A 21596-nucleotide genomic window follows, 5' to 3' on the forward strand; every position below is an offset into this window, starting at 1 on the left:
TCACAATGACCAACCAGGTTCCTTTTGGAAGCCCACAAACAGGACATGAAGTCAGTAGCCCTTCCCTGCAACTATTCTCTCATAACTGGTAGTCAGATGTATACCATATCTGAGTGTGGAGGTTCTGTTTGAGCATCATGACTAATAGCCAGAGAGACCCATCTGCCTCCATGAATTTACAGGAATCTGCTTTTCAGTCACACTCCCTGACGCTGTCCATGATTCATACCACATGGGTGATGTACAGATTTATAATAATAAGCAGTTGTATGCTTCTAGGGGAATCCCCATTTGGAGGGATTTTGGCTGTTGTTTAAATACATGTTAAGCTTAATTGTTCTAGCTAGCCCAAACCAGAATGGGGCTGTTGGGTATGGTGTCTTATAAATGTGTCAAATATTAAGGATAATTTGAATCTGTCCTTTTTAGCAGTACGTAGTTTGACCTGGACTGTGAACCATCCACTATATCATACCTTTGGATTCTTCCTGCATTTATGTTCTGGGAACAGCTACAGTTGCTGTATTTCCGCTCCTCATTCCAGCAGTAGACTAGTACTGAAAATAAAGCCAGGCTTTTCAAGCATTCTACTTCAAATTTGAAAACCACCTGAACGTTTCTATGAATATAGTGCTGGCATCAGGCCCTGGGACTCCCAGAGCACCCCTCCCCAATGGAGCATTGGGCACTGTCTCTGAGGGTGTGGGATTGACCTGGCCTGGTGCACTTTCCGATGGGTCTGCAGGCAGTGCCCAACCCGGCTGATTTCTGACACCATCCCCGAGTGAATATAATAAAACAGTTGTTGCCCATCCCTCTCCCTGGGCTGAACTGTTGTGATGTCACAGGATGTTAACGAGCATTCCAACTGCTAAACTGTTCATAGTAATGTTGGCAAACAGTCTGTGAGGAAAGGAACAGGGGACAGTTTAGGCTATTGACAGAAGCAACAAGTCAGGGACTTTAGAAAGTGTGCAACTGAACCATAAAACCGGAGAAGCGGGGGGGGGGGGATGAACTTTATGTTTTGGTTTGAGTAAAAATGTGCAGACTCCATTTTCAACATTAATGTTTTGAACGGACTCCTATGTGCACATCACTTTAGCCCTTGCAGATCTTGGCCTGGTTTGGAGGATACATTACCCATTCAACTACCCCACATGCTAAAAGAAGCACACAGGAGTTACAGCGTGTGCACATCCTGGCACCTTTCATTGCATCTGGGAGGATTTGGGCCACTACATTTAATCAAATAGTGTGGCAGCTGTTCACTGTACTTTAAAAGTAGATTCGTCAGTGCACATAGAGAGTCCCCTTGAACCAGCCAAACACATGCATAAAGGAAATTCCCCCAGGTGCAAAGGGAGGGGGTCAGGACACGATTACATATGTTTCTTGAGGACTTTCAGACAGGTAAAGTATTGCCTAAACTGGCTCATTAACTAATGCGACTTTTCCAAATTGCAAGGATGTTCCTTCTATATGGAGAATTTTTGCTTCTTCTGACACATGCTTTCCTTGGGGGTGGGGCAGAATTATGAGTGTGTCTGTGGCAGGGGCAGGGCTTGGTGCTGAGCTCATGATGTCTTGGCCTTGGAAAATCTCCCCTGTTCGATGATGCCTGCAGAGGACCACAGGTCTCATCACTGCATGACTATCAGAAGAATGTGTGTACTGCTTCCGTTTAAAGAACTTGAACTTGAAGGCTATGTCAGGTGGAAGAAATGGCATCTCAACTGCTTGACTTCTGGTTGCCATGCTTGGTGAATCTATTTGGCTTGAAATTAAATCAGCACTGGGATTAGCTGATCTGAAATTAGTTTAGGGATGATCAAATACATTTATCTCTGTCTGCATCCGTGCATGACCAGTTTATACGGTGGATTCTCCTGGAATAATGACTTCATATTCAGCTCTGGTTTGTGGAGAGGTTTGAAGGTAGAGTTCAAACATGCAGGTTCATTGCTTTATAAACTGCACCCACACATGATGAATTCAGAATTGCATATGTGAAACGGCCATCATGGATCCAGAACCTCAAAAGCATTGCCTATTTGCACTGTGTTTTTCCATGCAAAAAGCTACAGCTAAGATTCATAGAGTAGTATACTGTGAGGGGTGCCCCACGAAGGGGGTCTCTGGGGGTCACCCAGCAGGGTGCCAAGGGTCAGCTGGTTGGTCTCTTGGGGTTTCCTGGGTTGGTGTGTCCACCTCCCTGGGTTTCCCTGCAGGGGAAGCCTCAGACCAAGCCAGGGGGAGGGAGTTCATGACACCTTTGTCCTCCTCCCTGGAGGCAGGACCTGAGGCCCTTGGTCTTCAGGCACAGGCTCCAGCTCCTGCCTTCCCTCTCCAGAACTGCCTGTCATCACAGACAGGCTTTTATCCTCCCCAGCCACACCCTCTGCTACTCCTCTTCCTCCCTCTTTAGGCTTAAAGGGGCCCCAACCCTTGCCTGCTTTCCTTCTTTCTGGTGGTTAATGGTGATCCTACCCTGCTCACTGCTTCAGTCAGGTGAGCTCTGGGGGAACTCTCCCACCCAGCCATCCTATGTCTTGCTGGCGAGGCAGCGGTGGCTCTGTGACCAGGCAGTTCTGTCCCTGGCCCGCAGCCAGGTAAGGCAGGGGTTGGCCAAGGGCTTGACCCCTGACACATACTTAGAATGATGGGTATGAGTCAAGTTAAATAACGCTAAAAGAATGACTAAATCTTGCTAAACAAGTGGAAGTGTGCGAAGGTCAAGCACTAGCAGTTCCCCAAGAAACCACAAATGTCCCATATAAGAATGCAGGAGAAGGTCTGATCAGGAACTGGTCAGCTGAGTTCTTGAGAAGTCTCATTGTCAGATCTCGTTCTCAGGCCTCAAAAGTTTAACTTACTGTTATTCCTGTGTAACCCAGATGTTGTGAGATTCATAGCAGCAACAAAAGGAGTCGAGTTCAAAGTTTGAAATGTAGTTTGGTTGGTCTATGTTTTGAACCAACATACACTTCAATGGGAATAATTTTATAAAGTTGAATTCTTATAAATATTGAACAAATAAATAGTTTTCTTACCATTAATTCCAATAATATTAGCTTATGCAAACATAACCAGTCACTCTCTCTGAGCCTCATTTACCACCACCAAGCTGTTGCAAAGATGAAATGGGGGTGACCACCCGGAGTTCCTTGGAGGCAGGGCAGAATTCAAAATAAATAAAACTTGAAAATGTTGATATTTGTCTTGGATACAGTGTTAGGTAAGTGACTACTGACTGCATCCAATTCCCTTACATTGGTAAGGAGTGGAGTGTTTTCAAATTCATACCCAGAAATCTAAATAGAGTCTCTCACTCTTTCTTCCTAACAAAAGACTTGATGTGGGCAGGGTCACTATCTAGACACTATCTAAACTAGAAGAAGGGGTAGAGCTTACTATTGGGGCCTAGCAATTCTGAGAATTGAACTGGGTGACCTACTGGACTTCTGGGACCTAGTAGTTCTGGTCTGAAAGTGTAACTTTTACTTTCCCATAATAATAATAATAATAATAATAATAATAATAATAATAATAATAATAATAATAATAATAATAATAATAATAAAATAAATAAATAAATAAACTTTATTTATATGCCGCCCTTCTCCCCGAAGGGACCCAGGGCGGCTCACAACATATTAAAAACAGATTAAAAACATAATTTAACCACGAATAAAGACATAATAAAAACACATTAACATATACCCATAAAAACCATAGTCAGATAAAAAGTCAGATAAAAAGAGCAAAACGTAGCAAATCAGAGGAATCAGGCCTGTAAAAATACTAAAAAGATACAGAAAAGATGTTTAAAAAGGCCATGTACTCAGAAGGCTTCTTTAAACAAAAATGTCTTCAGGCCTCGCCGAAAAGTCTCAAGAGAGGGAGCCGTTCTCAAGTCAAGGGGAAGGGAGTTCCATAATGTTGGTGCCACTACTGAGAAGGCCCTATTTCTTGCCACCGACCCATGTACCTCCTTAGGCGGCGGCACTTGTAAAAAGGCCTTCTCTGATGACCTAAGAGGACGAGCCAGATTGTACAGAAGTAGGCGATCTCTGAGATACCCTGGCCCAGAGCAGTATAGAATTGTACTAATACAGATTGATGCTTATACATGGCTGCATTTCCACTACAGCTTTAAGCCACTTTCAATGTACTTCTGTTCCCCCAATACATTCTGGAGACTGTGTGTTAGAGTTTGCTCTAAACAGCTCTCAGATTCCTTAACAAACTATAGTCCTCACAGAGTGCATTGTGGCAATAGAAGTGCATTGAAAGTGGATTAAAGCTGTAGTGGAAATGCAACCCTGGATAGACTGAGATTGAGGTACCCAAATTTATTTTGTAATAAATTTATTTTGTATTGTATAATTTGTTTGGCATGGCTTGGGCCCCTGGAAGCTGGGGCACCTGTGATTTTGCCCCCCTTGCCCCTCTCTCTTCAGGCTTGGTTGTGGGATTGTATTGTGTGCTTCCTTTTTAACAGATCTTTTAAAATACTGTAATTCAAATGGGGTAAAAAAACAAAACACAACCCGGACATGGAAGCCAAAGATCTAGGAAAATGTACTCTAGGTCTTGGATGTTGCTAGGACAAGATGTTCATTGTATTAATAATCTATAATATCTCAATATGATTTTCCATTTTTAATGTTAATGTCCTTTTGGAACACAAACTGTCCTCCAAGATGTTTGATTTGAAATGATGCCAGTTCAGATGAGATCAACTGTTTCTTAAATTCTGCATTCACTGTTTTCTGATCCATGAAATCCTTTGAACTATTCTCTCTTTCCGTCAGCTGGATGGTCACTTGGGTTTGTCCACTAGACCAGATGTGAGGTCCGTTGTGCAAAGTAACAAGTGGATAGGTGCAGGTGAGAGAGCCCTTGAGCTTGTGCAGTGCTATGAACTATGGTGCTGCATCTGTGCAGCAAAACAGCTGGCTATTGTTGCGCCACTGAAGCCAACCAGGACTTGACAAGTGCTCTTTCGCTGAGGTTGACAGTGGTGATGTTTGAGAGAGCATTCTCTGTGGTAATGCCTTGTATGCAGAAGCAGAGCTGGGGGGGGGCGGAGCGGTAAGTATGGCACACTCCACAATGTGCTGTGTAAGCATCCCTCCCTCTCGGTGCTGGAGCGATTTGGGACAGTGACAGCAAAGTACCATCACTGCCATGAATGGTTCTGACACTGAGGGGGAGGGATGCTTACATGGTGCATTGTAGAGCATGTCGTGCTTACCACTCTGCCCCCCCCCAGTTCTGTTTCTGCTTGTATGTAGAACTTTCTGTCACTGGATGTTTGGTTAATGGGTAGTGTTCCTTCACCAGGTGAATATATTGTTGCTCTGATGAATCCTTAAGATGTGAATTTTTCTATGTTTAAAAAAAAAATTTTTTTGGTAGAAATATTCGATATACTAATAATAAATCTTATCCAAATGTATTACAGTATTTATTTCTAGATTTATTTTGTTGCCCCTCACTCCTTGTACAGCATTGCTTGCAACTGGAAAACATGAGCACTGCCTCCCAAAGAAGAATAGCTGGTGGCAAAACCTATACAGTACACCAAATGGCAAAAGAAAAGAAAAAGGCCTGCTATGGAGAACGTTAAAAAAAAGCAGCTATAAAGATGAGGCCTTCTCCAAACATTGCATCAACAACCTAGAGCATGTTGGGGAATAACAACACTGAGTAGTGGTTATTAGTTGAGTATCTGGTTCTTTAATGTTGAAATTCTATGTGGTCCCTTTAATGGACTTTTTAAAGGGTGTGTCCCCTTGCTTATTCCTCCTTATGTATATATAGCTTCTTGTTTGCTGACTTTAGTAGAACAGGAGAATGTATTTTAATCTCTGTTTTAACTATTGTTTTATCATACTTGCATGCATCCAGGGGCAGCTTTTTAGGGCTCCTGGTCTTCTAGTTTTAAGAACCTTGATGTGAGAAATGTTTGTATAACTCTGCATCAGATTGTAAGTAAACTGCTTTTGTTCTTAACCTTTGGATCTGAGTTTTTGTGCCTTACCTTGCAAGCAGCCTGGGTAGAAGATTTTAAGAGTTCTTGCCTGAACCAACAGAGCAGTGGTTCTCAAACTTTTTCACACCGGGACCTGTTTTTTAAAACGACAATCTGTCAGGACCCACCGGAAGTGATGTCATTAACCTGGAAGTGATGTCCTGGAAGTGACTTCATCCAGTAGGAAAATTTTTAACACCCCCCCCCCATACAACAAAATCAAATCAATTAATTAAGCAAGGAACCCTCCTAACCCTCCCAAGTAGTTTCAGATCTGTTTAAAAAAAATTCCCCAAACATCCAAAAGGCTACAATTCTATCCACACTTACATGGGAGTAAGCCCCATTGACTATCGTTGTTAAAAGCATATACACAGCAGCCTGTTAAAAGCACAGATCTGTAAAGTTATCTCAAATGCAGTCACATTCCATAGCAGTATCAAGTCTAATATGCAAAAAATAAAATACATATTGAAATTGAATGAATGAATTAATGAACCCACCTAAAACAGGCTTGCAACCCACCCAGGTTTTACTTTAACCCTTTTGTTTCACCTTGTTCAAATTTCTGTCACAATGTAAGTATGTAACTAACAGCTCAATCCTATGCAGAAGCACTTTGTGACAGCGGAATACACTCCGCTGTCACAAAGCGGCTACTGATGGAGTGCACAGAGCTCTGTCTGCAGCCATTTTGGGAGCATGGTTGCAAAAGGCAGCCATGCTCCCCAGCCACTGTAGGACTTTGGAGCAGGTAAGGAAGAGGTGGGGGGCAGGGAGGGGATAAAACTGGGCAGGTAGGAGGAATCAATGGGTGTGGGGAGGCTGCAGGAGGGAGTGGATCCAGTGGTGATAGTGCACGCCAGATCCTGTCCCCTCATTTTAATGCCTCTCTTTCTTCTTGAACTTGTACCAGCTTTAGAGCTGGAGCGGATCTGAGGAAATCTATTGCAGGGCAGGAGGTTTATGAAGAGGCAAGGGAATTTAAATATCTGTTCCCCTCCAAAGGCCTACCACTCCATTCCCTGTCCGCTGGATACAGTGCATCTCTTTTTGGCAAGGCTGCACCAATGGGGGGGGGGGGAGGATTGGATTAAGCTCTTAATCCCACTGTGAATTCTTTTTTTCTTTTTAACAGTACAAACAATGTAGCATCATAAAGTGTTAACAATCAGAGACTTCTAAGAGCCCCCCCCCCCCAATATTGGCAATGATACAGTGAAATGAGAGCTGTTTAGAAGCTTGTTGGGTAAGGTTAGTGGAGCGAGAGATGAATAAAACTCCCTGGTTACACACATCTATTTATTTCTTGCCAATAAACAGATCTAGATCACAAGTCATGAATTATAAATCCTAAATTCAATGCATAACTGACCAGCAATTGGGCACAAGAATGCCAACCAGCTGTGCTTTTTATGGGCAAGGGAGGTGGTAGCTTCCTTTGAAAAACAGAATATAGATCTTTAATAGTTTAGCACAGGGGTAGGCAACCTTAAACACTCAAAGAGCCATTTGGACCCGTTTTCTGGAGAAAAGAAAACCTTGGGAGCCACAAAACCCTTTTGACATCTAAAATGAAGATAACACTGCATATATAGTTTTTTACCTTTATGCTATGTATAAAAAAACTTTTTAAGAAAGAGTTTTAAAATATTAATGAAAAAATATTAAATACCTGACAAACTGTTATTGAAGATATTTCCATATTGCTGTTTGATTGGCGTCCTCACTTGCACTTGCATGTCCAGTGCCCCCCCCCCAGTATTCCCATCAATTATCAAGACACCCATGGGTGCACGTGGGATGGGGTCAGGGCTGCTGGGGTCAGGGCTGCTTAGGGGAGGGGGTCAGGGTTGCATGGGAGAGGGGGTCAGGGCTGCTTGTGGGAAGGGGGGTCAGGGCTCCACAGGGGTCAGGGTTGCATGGGAGAGAGGGTCAGGGCTCCATGGGGTCAGGGCTGCTTGTGGGAAGGGGAGTCAGGGCTAATGGGACATGTGCTGCATCCTGCAGTTGAGTGTCACTCACGGAGGCCTCCTCAAAGTAAGGGAATGTTTGTTCCCTTACCTCAGAGCTGCATTGCCTTTATGTCAGTGCTGGAAAGCACTGACGTAAGGGGTTAGGATTGCGCCCACTGTCTCTCAGAACTAAGTTCCATTTTGTTTCATGTGGTTTATGGCTAAAATTAGACATGATACATTCAACTCATGCATTAAAACAACTGAGATAGACCCCATTTGTATTGGGGCCACAGCATGGGTAGAGGCAGCTTTAATTCTTGCTCTCCCTACCGACTGCCAGCCCAAGTTGCCCCCAGAGCTGCTAAGGGGAACAAGTTGGATTGAAGTCATAGTGGGAGGAAGGGGTTAATTTTCTATGGTCCTGATTCACATTAGGGTGTCTCATGGCTGTTTTTAGCAAAGGGAAAAACATAAACAGAGTGTCAAGACGCCTTCCCATATATTTGGTGTCTAGTTTGATTCTTACAGTAATTTTCTGTAAGTCTGCACAAAATTGCAACCCAAATGGAGTGCAAATTTCCTCTGGCTGTCTGGCCTATTCACCAAAGCTCTAAGATGGAGATAGATCTGAGGGTGGGAAATTAGCAGTTAGAAATCAAGATTCATCTGACTTCAGGGAACAGACTTTAGCTGTGACATGCTGCACCACCAAGCTGTGTCTTTTTCATCAGAAAAGTAGGCCATCCGACAATCCTTGTATTTCCTTCTATTTTGGGCCAAACTAGAAATTAGTTTTATGCAACATCTTTTATCCTTTGTATATCACAGCCTGCCTTTTGCAATCTGATGCCACTTTCTCTGTTCCTCAATGGGAGGAAGAAGCATGTGAAGGAGTAATACAGTTGTCAGAGTTTAGGTAGCAGGTCTTCTGCGAACAGCTTCTACGGCAAGTCAAGGTCTCGAGTTTAGCCTGAAAAAGGTCCCCTGATACTTTGGACTCATACGAACCGATTTGTGAACTGCAGGTGCAGAATCTGTCCAGCTAATGCAGGAGTTGCAGTCTGGTGATTGAGCTGAAGGTTGCCTGAAGAATGCTAAGGAGGAGTGCACCTGGTTGAATTCTGAAGCTTGGAAGGCATGCCCAGATGCTAGACGTGATGACCACACCATGAAGGATTCCATCTGGAAGTGAAGGGTTCTTCACAAGTGCTCATAGAACAATTATTGTAAAAACATATTGGAAATAAAGATGAGTGTGGTATAGCCTGCCTATGTGAACTGCCTTGAGCCTGTAAGGGCACAAGCCTAACCAGGTCTACTCAGAAGTAAGTCCTATTTTGTTCAATGGGGCTTACTCTCAGGAAAATGTGGTTAGGATTGCAGCCAAAGACTCTCCAACGTGTTGTGAGAGTCAGTGAGAAAGGCAATTGACACTTAACAGCCTAGTCCAGTGCAATTCAAACTGGGGTGTCGCGACACGCAACCAAGCCCCTGCAGCACCCTGAGTGGCGCGATCCTGGGGATCACACCGCTGCCTTCCCCCACCCCTGCTGCCTCCTCCCCCTACCCCTGCAAAGACTTACTGGCTCTCAAACTCTCCCAGAGAGTTTGAGAACCACTGGCCTAGTCCTATGTAATCAGTACACTTTTCATAATGTTGGCCTGAAAATGTTTGCATTGTTGCCCATCAAGAGTGAGAGATATTTTCTGTCTACTGTGAATGTTGTGTTTGAACATTCCATTCCATACTGATGCTGAATTTTGCACACTTGAGAAACTGGTTTATATTTCAAGATTGCATAACTTTCTTATTTATCTGCTATGCAGCCAGGATTGGTTTTTCAAGCGGTGTAGGATTATCAAAATCTTTCAGAAAGAAACAGTATAACAGGGAGACATCAATGTGTTTATGGCAGTCTCTTCCGGTTTTTGGCAACTGATGATGTACAGTAGTCCTGGTTCCAGGGTCCTATGGCAGTCTCAGAGGGGCACTCATTGGCTCACTGCTAGCAAAGGTGCAAGCCCACAGAAGCTGCCTTTCTATGGACTGCAGACTCTTTTTGACCACTTGCTGTGAATATCATAGTCCAGCTTCCAGGTCTTTCCTTCTAGACAGAAGAAAAAGGAGAACTCTGGGGTTGGATGAACTACTGTTGTAAGATGCTTTTACAGAAGTTACAGCCCAATCCTGAGCTGCCTGGGGTGCGCAGCTGTGGCAGCGCCAAAAATGGCTGCCGCTGCATCCTGCACACTCCAGGCAGCAACCATTGGCTCCTTTCCCTGGGTAAAGAGAGTAGCCCCACAATGGGCCTACTCGATTCACTGCCAACCAAATTGGTTTTGATTCACTGACCAAAAGGTCAGTAGTGAATCAAGAGCCTCTGTGTAGGGCAGTGGGCCCAACATGGAGGCTCTGGATCCAGTGGAGCCTTGTTCCACCAGTCCCACCTCCCTCCCTCCCCGCTCCCTCTCCCCAGCACGCCTTCCCCACCCTCTCCCTACCTCCCCCCACACCCCTGCTTACCTCTCTGCTGCTCACCAAGAGGTGGAGGTTGGGTACTCGCCCGGCGGCAGCCCAGCACCTGCCACCACTGCTGGCACTGCCCAACAGTGTGCACCGGTGGTGAGTTGGCACGCCGAGTCCAGGATTGGGCTCTTAGTCAAGGGACATTGCAGGTGACTGGGCCTCAGTTTCCAATCCAACTGCATGGGAATGACTACAACACAAACACAAGGGGCAAGAAGGACAGTACACATTATGTTGGAAACAAGGCTTAGCCTGTTTATGTCATTGAGATAACATCCAGCTTGGACAAGCGGTAATGCAACACATGCAGTAATGTCTCAGTGACTACATTGTTGCCAAAGAAACACAGACCATGTGACAGCAGTTCTCATAATGCCCTCCACCCACTTACGACCATGGATCATTTTGCATTTGTTTCCATCATATGCAGAGTTTCATTGACCCAAGGGGTGCTTCAGGTCAAGTTGCATTCAGGCAGAAGAGAAAAATCGTTCCCAAAAGTCGAATCACTTTTGCTGCAATTATATACACACTTTCCTGGGAGTAAGACCCACTGAACACAATGGGGCTTACTTCTGAGTAAAAAAAACCTAGAAGTGCTTGGTTTGTTTTACTCATGTAAAAAGCCAGAGTGTAGAACTGCTCCCATCGTTTTCTCAGCAGTTAGCTTGCATTGTGCCTCCCCTCTTACTGAGTTAATGGGCTGGAGATCAGAACAAGAGCTGCCTACATTTTGCAAGAGTATTTTGCTTCTACTTTGCTTCTTGACACTTAACAGACTTTAAAAGCTAGCCAAATTCCTTCTCTTTTCCATTGATCCACCTGGCTCTGTGCCTGGGATAAGAGCAAGTTCTGTTGGCTGAGTCATGCTTGTTTTGGGAAAGGCTTGGTTCTTGATGCAGGGAATCTTTTTATTTTTTGCTGTTGAAAAATGTCAGAGCCTCTTAATGCTAAATGTAGTGTAAAGAACAAGGGTGAAGAACACAGAAGTGAAATTATGGGGGTGTCACAGCTGAGGACCCACCCAGGGACCCAGAACATTGAAATCAATTCAGCAACATACACTTCTTCCAGGTAACTGGTCTTCAGGTAAGCCTAAGGTTCTCAAGGCAGTCCTCTCTACAAATTTACAAGCAACTGCTAAGTGAGATTCCATGAGTCTTCCAGAAATCTCTGTCTCATTTTGTACATATCTTGATTCTGATCAGAAATGAACATGTACCTGCTCTTTGCCCAGAGGTGTATCTGATGGCTCCAACACCCGGGGCAGTGATGTCACATTATATTGTGACATCACTTCTGGGTTCAGAGTGGGTTCCTTCCCCCCTTCAAATTCTGAAATCCCCTGTAATGCAGAGAATGAAGAGTAAGAGGGGAGGGCAGTAAGAAGAAAGGCAACAATGAAAGGAACAAGGGTTACATGAGATGGCATGTGAGGAGGGGACAGCATCATGCCTCAGCTTCCTCTGCCCTGACCATGCCACCCTCTCCACCACCTCCTGCCCAGCCTGTTTTGGAGGCGACAGTGAGTGTCGCCTTCCTCTGCTTCTCTGGCCGTCTCAGCACTCTGGGTTTCTATTCAGCAGATTGTAACCCCTGCCACCTCTCATGCTTCACATTCCGCACCAGCCTTTCCACACTCCCCTCTGCCACACCTGGGCATCCGGCTTCACCTCCCTGCTTCTGGGTATGAGGTTGTTGCTTGCCTCAGTTCCTTTCTCTCTTGCCACTACCACCACCTTGCCCTTTTGTCCTCACTTACTCTGAGGCACAGAGGGTGGGTGGGGGGGAGTGTGGAAAGGCTGGCAAGGAATGCAAAGCATGAGAAGTGGCAGAGCCAAGAGGACTGAAGGCAAAATAGTCTGCATTGGACTTCCTTGGAAACTTCCCAATACGTATATGCGGAACTGGATAGCACTATGATCACTTTTCAGCAACACATCTTGCACTAGACCTGGGCGCCACATAAGATTAAATCAGAGGTGTCTCTCAGTCAGTTCCAAGACCAACTGTTCTAGGGCAATCCTTTAGTGTATCTAAAAAACTTCCCTCCTTGTCATGGCCTGAACATTACTCCTCACTGCATATGTATGCTTACCAGGTGAGTTTCTGCTTGCCATGCACTTGTTCAAGCACAGGAACATGGCCAGAGGAAAAGTTGGCCACTTTTCTGCCTTCAGGGCCCTTGTTATTTCTTTCCCCATCAGATTCACCTGGCTCTATGCCAGTGTGATATGTTAGCCAATTTGTATTTCCACCCACTCACCTACTCAGCATTCTCTCTCTCTCTCTCTCTCTCTCTCTCTCTCTCTCTCTCACACACACACACACACACACACACACACAATTACTCTCTGGAAAGTTCAGATTGTGTACTTCCTGACTTGGGCAGATGTGCAGTGCCAAAGAATAAGAACCAGAGAATGTGATGAACTGTTTAAAAAATTGTAAAATATTATCTTGCAACTCCCCACTGTCCTAATCAGTAGGATGTTCCAATGTCTGTTACTGAGTTTGCCTTTTTGGGTGGAAAGAGTACTGATTTTTGTAATATATGTTTATTTACACATAAAACGTATGTGTAAACATACATACACACATTTACATACATTTACAACATACACACATTTAAGCATCATTATGGGTTACAAGTCACAGTAGGTATGTGCAAGCTCTTGATTTGCATAATAGGTATGTGCACGCTCTTGATTTTAGAGGCAGGCTGCCTCTGATTGCCAGATGCAGGGGAGGGCACTGGGATGCAGGTTGTGTCTGTTGTCTTGTGTGCTCCCTGGGACATTTGGTGGGCCACTGTGAGATACAGGACTAGATGGGCCTTTGGCCTGATCCAGCAGTGCTCTTCTTATGTTCTTAAAAGAATTTGAGTATAGATGAACAGGCAAGGACCCAGAAAGACAGTGCTGGTCTGGAGCCACATCAGTTCCCCCAAAGCAAACAACATTTTTTTAGTTCCGCTTGCCAGCTACAGAAATATCAGACTTTTGTCTCCATTGGCTACATTGCAGCTGCCAAAGTGGGTCTCCCTGCCTTAGCAAAACCCTATATAGCTTAGAACCAGGGTATCTCAAGGGCTGCCTATTACCGTAGAAGTCAAACTGTTCCTTAAAGTCACCTGGAGATGTTCTACTTAAGGTATACCATGGACTAAGATTAAGTGGGTGGTTTCTGAGGATTGGGCCTTCTCAGTGATGCCCCTCCCCCCACTCTGGAATGTCTGCCCCAAAGCTGAATGCTTAGCACCCACTCCCCTTGAGTTTCAAGCACCTGGTAGAAACAGTTTTATTTGATCAGACCTTTAAATATATGATATTGTTGGTGTTCAGCTGGTTTTTAGTCTTTTTAGTTTATTGTTGTTTATTACCCTGCTTTTAACATTTTTATTGTTTTACAGTGCTATTTCTTTTTTAATATTTGATATATTTTACTGTTTTAACTTGTAAGCTGCCTTGAAAATAACTGTACTCAGAGACGGCATGTTTATGTGTACACACACATACAAATAAAATAAAATCAAAAATAACCGCCCTCCCCGAAGTAGTGATTAGGTGCCGAATAATTAGTGTCACCAGCAACCAAAAATCCATTAAAAGATTATCTTCCAGCTATTAGAACCGATTGAGGAAACATCTTCAGCAATTAACTAAACAACAGACTAGAATAAAAAGATACAAAGCGATAAGGATTAAGATCTGCCTAGTCCTAGTTTCTTTTGGGAGTTCTTTGTGACAAACAAAGAAATCAGTTCTGTGGAAACAAGCAGCTCTGTGTTGCATAGCTTTATGTATATTCAAGCTGAATTGCTGGGACATTATGAAGATGTCTGCCCAGTTCCCAGGATATTGGATAAATACAGGAGACATTGTTCCGGGTGATGTCAGTGGCATCAGTCCTGGCCAAAAATCCATTTATAGCCAACCAAATATGCAAAAATTCTGCTGCTTGGCAAGAGCAGAACTGAGACACATTGCCATCTTCTACACTCTCCACAAAGCATGCATGAAATCTAATTTGGCTCTGAACAGAATGGCAACATACAGCACTGTCTGAGCCTCTGATTTTGCAGTAGGTTATTAGAATTAATCATGAAACATTTGGCAAAGCCAATTTCAACTGATGCAGTCAGTCACATGGAGGTAATATGATCTCTCACTTAAATTGAAGTTCTCCTGCATCCCTTTCAAGCTTGAACATGAAACTATGGAAAGCTTGCAGGACATAGTGTGCCTATCAAGTCATTCATTCCTAAAGGCTGAAGAGGGATCTGAAATAATATGACTGTGATATTTATTTTCTCCTTTTTGCACGTTGGGACTTGTTTGAATGTTGCATGTTTGTTAATGGGACTTATCCCTGGAAGGTGTGGAGAGGGTGTCCCCTCAGCGCCCAGGAGGATGCCTGCCTGCCTATCTACTCAGAAGTCAGTCCCTTTATAGTTAATGGGACTTACTCCCTGGGAAGTGTGGAGAGCCTCAGAGCCAGGTAGGCAGGGTTGCCTCGCTTGCTGCTTCCCGCCTCAGTTTCTCCTCAGCGTCCTCTGCCCAAGGCAGCACAGCAGGTGCTTTCTAGGTGGCGCGCGGGGGAGTGCAGCGTTCCCGGTCACGTTGTCCACCCGCCCCGGCCCAAGGACCCCTTCCGCCTCCCCGTCCCGGCCCTGATCACAACTAGATCTTATTTTGGGGGTAGGTCTTATATTTCAGCAATTCCCAAAAAACACACTAGGTCTTATTTTCAGGGAAACATGGTAAGCATGCAATGATAAGTATTTGATACAATTTAAGTAGCTGGCATACAGTGGGTATTTACTAGATGGCAATAATTGATGGCTGGCACGTAGTGGTATTTTGTATTTGCCTCTATGTGATAATTCACATCATATTATAGTACTTAATATGTGACAGCATTTGATAAATGATATGTGATAGTTTTAGCATTTGACCACTGACAGCTTATGGGACCTCATATCTGATGCTTCACAAACTAACCAGAGGGTGCCAATTATATTTAAAACATCTGAATTTTGAAGAAAAAAAACACACATTCAAAATGGTTGGTTGGTTGGTTGGTTGGCAACCTTCAATCTCAAAAGACTATGGTATAAGCCTACAGCACCTGGTATTCCCATCTAAGTACTAACCAGGCCTGACCTTGCTTAGCTTCTGAGATCAGGCATGTGCAAGGTAACAGTTGTGAGTGGCAGAATTAGAAAATCCAGATATTTGAGATTTGTTTCTGCTCTAATCAGCAGCCTGTGCAGGGTTTGCCTTGTGGGCTCAGAGCAATGGGGGAGGGAAAGAGGAGAAGGTCAAAGGGGGATGCAGTAAGTGGTTAGGATTAAAATAAAGGAGCAAGGTTTATTTCCTCAGCTCTGTGTGTGTGATGACTCTAGCCACTTGCGGCCCTCAAGGCCTCTCAATGCGGCCCTCAGGGAGCCCCCAGTCTCCAATGAGCCTCTGGTCCTCTGGAGATTTGTTGGAGCCTGCACTGGCCCGACGCAACTGCTCTCAGCGTGAGGGCAAGTGTTTGACCTCTCGCATGAACTGTGGGATGAGGGCTTCCTCCACTGCTTCCTGTTTCACATCTGTGATGTAGTAGCAGCAGCAAAGGAAAGGCCAGCCTTGCTTTGTACAAGGCCTTTTATAGGCCTTGAGCTATTGCAAGACCTTCATTCATTCATATAAATTCATCTTTAATATATTCATTTATGTAAACTTATGTAAATTTATTCAAATTTTAAATGTAAATTCATTCATTTTTTCCCTGGCCCCCGACACAGTGTCAGAGAGATGATGTGGCCCTCCTGCCAAAAACTTTGGACACCCCTGCTCTAAGACAACTATTTCACTCTTCTGGGAATTTAACTTTGGGCTTTAAATTGCTATGTGTGATTTCCCCCCTCCCCCTGTTGCATTCAAGAAACACCTTATAATTGGTTAAGAGCATACTGATGAGAAAACTTTGGGCTATCCTCATGTAATAAAGATAAAAGCACAAGAAACTGGGCACCTATTTTGTGGCCTCTTAAATGTGTTCTTCAGTTGTGTTTGTTTAGCCAGCAAGAATCCTGGCTGAACAGTGTAGAACTATAACGTTCTGGAATAGTTCTTATCTGTTGTTTACATTCAGAGGGTCAACTGAATAGCATGAAAAATAATCTGTGTTCCAGCTCTGTTTGTCTTCAGCTTTGACACAACATGGAGTCTCCTCTGTATTTAAACAAACAACGATGGCTTAATTTTAGACTTTTATTTAGGAGCAGGTAAACATGCGCCCACATTCACCCATTTACACACAAATGAGAGCTTAAAACTAGCTTTGCTTCTGACATATGTTCATTTTTTCAAGCATGAATCTGTGTGCCTGGCCTTTCACTGCCCCCCAAATCAATGCCAAGGCCTAGAACACACATTATTTTAGGTACAAGGTGCTCCCAAAACAGCATGTTCTTGGCAAATTCTCCATTTCCCATGCTGTAATCTGTTACAAGCTCTTACTACGTGGAGTGAAGCTGTCGTGTAATGAGTTCTCTATCCCCCTGCCAAAGACATGACTAGGTGTAGAAGACTCCCAACATGATTGGTGGACTTTGGCTTGGGAAGCAAAAATATTGCAGGAGGGAGTAGTGAACTCACCACAGTGATGCTACTTTCTGCGGCAGCTTCCCCAAAATGACCACTGAGGGCACACTCTGCACACAATCAGTGGCTATGTTGTGACAGTGGAGAGTTCCACTGTCCACTCAAGCCAGCAGCCCAATCCGGCATAGGATTGGGCTGCTACAGTGTTATTGCAGGGAAGATACACCATGCATGCCACCCTGAGCTTGTTGGAGGGAATGTGAGATAAAAATGTAATTAGTACATTGTATTGGCAACCTTCAGTCTTGAAAGACTATGGTATCGCGCTCTGAAAGGTGGTTCTGGCACAGCGTCTAGTGTGGCTGAAAAGGCCAATCCGGGAGTGACAATCCCTTCCACACCGGGAGCAAGTGCAGTCTGTCCCTGCTCTGTCTCCCTGGCTATGGGCCTTCCTTCTTTGCCTCTTAGCCTCAGACTGTTGGCAAAGTGTTTCTTCAAACTGGGAAAGGCCATGCTGCACAGCCTGCCTCCAAGCAGGCCGCTCAGAGGCCAGGGTTTCCCACTTGTTGAGGTCCATCCCTAAGGCCTTCAGATCCCTCTTGCAGATGTCCTTGTATCGCAGCTGTGGTCTACCTGTAGGGCGCTTTCCTTGCACGAGTTCTCCATAGAGGAGATCCTTTGGGATCCGGCCATCATCCATTCTCACAACATGACCAAGCCAACGCAGGCGTCTCTGTTTCAGCAGTGAATACATGCTAGGGATTCCAGCACGTTCCAGGACTGTGTTGTTTGGAACTTTGTCCTGCCAGGTGATGCCGAGGATGCGTCGGAGGCAGCGCATGTGGAAAGCGCTCAGTTTCCTCTCCTGTTGTGAGCGAAGAGTCCATGACTCGCTGCAGTACAGAAGTGTACTCAGGACACAAGCTCTGTAGACCTGGATCTTGGTATGTTCCGTCAGCTTCTTGTTGGACCAGACTCTCTTTGTGAGTCTGGAAAACGTGGTAGCTGCTTTACCGATGCGCTTGTTTAGCTCGGTATCGAGAGAATGAGTGTCGGAGATCGTTGAGCCAAGGTACACAAAGTCATGGACAACCTCCAGTTCATGCTCAGAGATTGTAATGCAGGGAGGTGAGTCCACATCCTGAACCATGACCTGTGTTTTCTTCAGGCTGATTGTCAGTCCAAAATCTTGGCAGGCCTTGCTAAAACGATCCATGAGCTGCTGGAGATCTTTGGCAGAGTGGGTAGTGACAGCTGCATCGTCGGCAAAGAGGAAGTCACGCAGACATTTCAGCTGGACTTTGGATTTTGCTCTCAGTCTGGAGAGGTTGAAGAGCTTTCCGTCTGATCTGGTCCGGAGATAGATGCCTTCTGTTGCAGTTCCAAAGGCCTGCTTCAGCAGGACAGCGAAGAAAATCCCAAACAAGGTTGGTGCAAGAACACAGCCCTGCTTCACTCCGCTTCGGATGTCAAAAGGGTCTGATGTGGAGCCATCGAAGACAACAGTGCCCTTCATGTCCTTGTGGAAAGATCTGATGATGCTGAGGAGCCTGGGTGGACATCCAATCTTGGGGAGAATCTTGAAGAGGCCGTCTCTGCTGACCAGGTCGAAAGCCTTTGTGAGATCTATGAAGGCTATAAAGAGTGGCTGTTGTTGTTCCCTGCATTTCTCCTGCAGTTGTCTAAGGGAGAATACCATATCAGTGGTGGACCTGTTGGCTCGGAATCCACACTGCGATTCTGGATAGACGCTCTCTGCAAGTACCTGGAGCCTCTTTAGTACAACTCGGGCAAACAGCTTTCCTACAACGCTAAGGAGAGAGATGCCGCGGTAGTTGTTGCAGTCACCCCTGTCACCTTTGTTCTTGTACAGCGTGATGATGTTTGCATCCCTCATGTCTTGAGGTACTCCACCTTCTCTCCAGCAGAGACAGAGGATTTCATGCAGCTCAGTGACAATGATCTCTTTGCAGCATTTTAGGACTTCAGCAGGGATGCTGTCTTTTCCAGGTGCCTTGCCAAAGGCAAGGGAGTCCAGGGCCACGTGAAGTTCTTCTAGGGTTGGTTCACTGTCAAGCTCTTCCAGCACAGGCAGGCACTCAATGTTGTTCAGTGCTTCTTCGGTGACTACATTTTCTCTGGAATATAGCTCAGAGTAGTGCTGCACCCAGCGTTCCATCTGCTGCGCCCGATCCTGGATGACCTCGCCTGTGGCAGACTTCAGAGGGGCAATTTTCCTCTGTGTTGGACCTAGGGCCTGCTTGATACCATCATACATCCCCTTGATGTTAGTACATAGAGTGAACATATTTACATTGCAGTCCCACATTAGAATCCTGTGCATGTTTACTCAGAAGTAGAACCACTGGATTCAATGTAACTTGCTAGTATGTATGATTTTACTAGTACTGAACGTATGATCACCAGAAGTAAATTTAGCTGGACTGACCCCTTCTTTGAGGGGTATGCCTTATTTTGTGTTAGTAGGTCATACTGTGTCTTGAGAAAAGCAGGAGAGAAAACAATGCCAAGAAGGATTTGTCCAGACATATGATATATCTACATACGGTATTTATTTTTAACTGTTAATAGTTTTACCATCCAAACAAACACTCAAGATGACTTATAATCAAAAAGGGACTTTTAAAAACTCAAACTCATGAAAGATATAGTAAACATTTAAGCATTCACATCCAATAAAATCAGGATTTAAAACAAAGAAAAGATAATCAGAAATGATTAAAATCTAATCTAGCATAGGAACACACATGAAATGTTTTAGGAAAGACAGCTCTAGGCTACGTTGGCTGCCATCTCTCCATTCTATCCATTGAAGAGGAATATTAAAATAGATGTTTTATTTCCAGCACTACTGCTGAAACAAGATCTTGATCCTGCACTTGCAAGAATGGACTGTAGCCAGAAAAAAAAGCCCATTAAAAAGACCTTCCCAATAGGATATGACATACAGATTGCTTGCTCTGCACGGAATGGAATGCAAACTTCCCTGCCTTGCAAAGAAGAGGCAGGATTAACTGGACCCAAAACATAAATTGCAGACAAATAAACATTCACAGGAGATTCTCCAGGCCTGCACAGTTTGTGACTCATGCAGTCAACGCAGTTCACTAGCCACCTATGTGGCCTGCCAGGTACTTGCAATACCCGTTAAGGTCCCAGAGAGGCTGGGCAGTTATTACACCCCTGATAGACTGTCATGCACACCTAGTAGGCTCCATTTGGCTTGCTGGACTACAAGCTGTGCAAGCCTGAGCTACCCAGTATAGAACTTCATAACTGCCAACTGACCTGATTTAGTAGAGACAGTCCTTGTTTTCTTACCTGTGTCTGCTAAAATACTCTCCCTGTTTCTGGCACTGGAGGAATGTCCACTTAAACATTGCCTGGCCTTTCTTTTCTCCTGCCTCCCAGTATGGGCTCACTTCTTCCTTTTCCAGGCTCTCTTTCCACTCCCACTCTGTCTTGCCCCATTGGGAGCCTTATTTCCTCTCTGCTCCCTCCTTATTTGGTTGCTTGCTCTTCTGGATCTGTGCTTGTCCCACATCTCCTCTCCCCACAGCCTTCCTTTTTGTTCTTTTCTGCCTCCTGCCCTTTAGAACTTACTTCCCTCACTGGCAGGGCCAGCCAAGGCCCATGGCACCTACGGCAGCATGACCCTACACTGCCTTAATCCCCCCAAATGCTACCTTTGCACATGCACATCCCCATGGATGTGGGGGGATGATGGGCACATGGGCATAAGGAGCAGGTGTGTGCCCTTGTTCCTCCTTTACATAAGAACATAAGCACTGCTGGATCTGACCAAAGGCCAATCTAGTTCAGCTTCCTGTATCTCACACGGGTCCAGCAGATAACTGAGGGAGCAAGATATATTATTGGCAACCTTCAGTCTCGAAAGACTATGGTATCGTGCTCTGAAAGGTGGTTCTGGCACAGCGTCTAGTGTGGCTAAAAAGGCCAATCCGGGAGTGACAATCCCTTCCACACCGGGAACAAGTGCAGTCTGTCCCTGCTCTGTCTCCCTGGCTATGGGCCTTCCTTCTTTGCCTCTTTGCCTCAGACTGCTGGCAAAGTGTCTCTTCAAACTGGGAAAGGCCATGCTGCACAGCCTGCCTCCAAGCAGGCCGCTCAGAGGCCAGGGTTTCCCACTTGTTGAGGTCCATTCCTAAGGCCTTCAGTTCATACCTGTATTCTGTTGCCACTCCCTTGCATCTGGCATTCAGAGATAAGCTACTTCTAAAACTGCAGGTTGCGTACAGTCATCATGACTTGCAGAGGTGTTCCTGGTGGGGGAGGCAAAACACCAAGAGCGCAGTCCTAACCCCTTATGTCAGTGCTTTCCAGCACTGACATAGCGGTGCCAATGGGACATGTGCTGCATCCTGCAATTGGGCATCACTTTACACAGGTGTGTAGGCACCTGAAGACACTTACTGTTTTGTCCCCCTCCAGGA

The 21596-nt window shown here is 45.0% G+C and overlaps 1 protein-coding gene across 1 annotated transcript in view; it reads right to left on the bottom strand.

The window, feature by feature from the left end:
* Positions 1-9564: 9564 nt before the first annotated feature.
* Positions 9565-21596, bottom strand: part of LOC136648277 (collagen alpha-1(I) chain-like) — a 54235-nt gene continuing 42203 nt past the window's right edge. Inside the window, exons 3-5 of the mRNA XM_066624392.1 lie at positions 11748-11870; positions 10523-10715; positions 9565-10106 (exon numbers count right to left, since the gene is read on the bottom strand). Coding sequence (XP_066480489.1) covers positions 10686-10715; positions 11748-11870 — 153 coding nt within the window. The 3' untranslated portion in view covers positions 9565-10106; positions 10523-10685. The remainder of the gene's footprint in view (positions 10107-10522; positions 10716-11747; positions 11871-21596) is intronic.

This window comes from Tiliqua scincoides, chromosome 4 (assembly GCF_035046505.1).
Source record: "Tiliqua scincoides isolate rTilSci1 chromosome 4, rTilSci1.hap2, whole genome shotgun sequence".
NCBI classification, from domain to species: Eukaryota; Metazoa; Chordata; class Lepidosauria; order Squamata; family Scincidae; genus Tiliqua; species Tiliqua scincoides.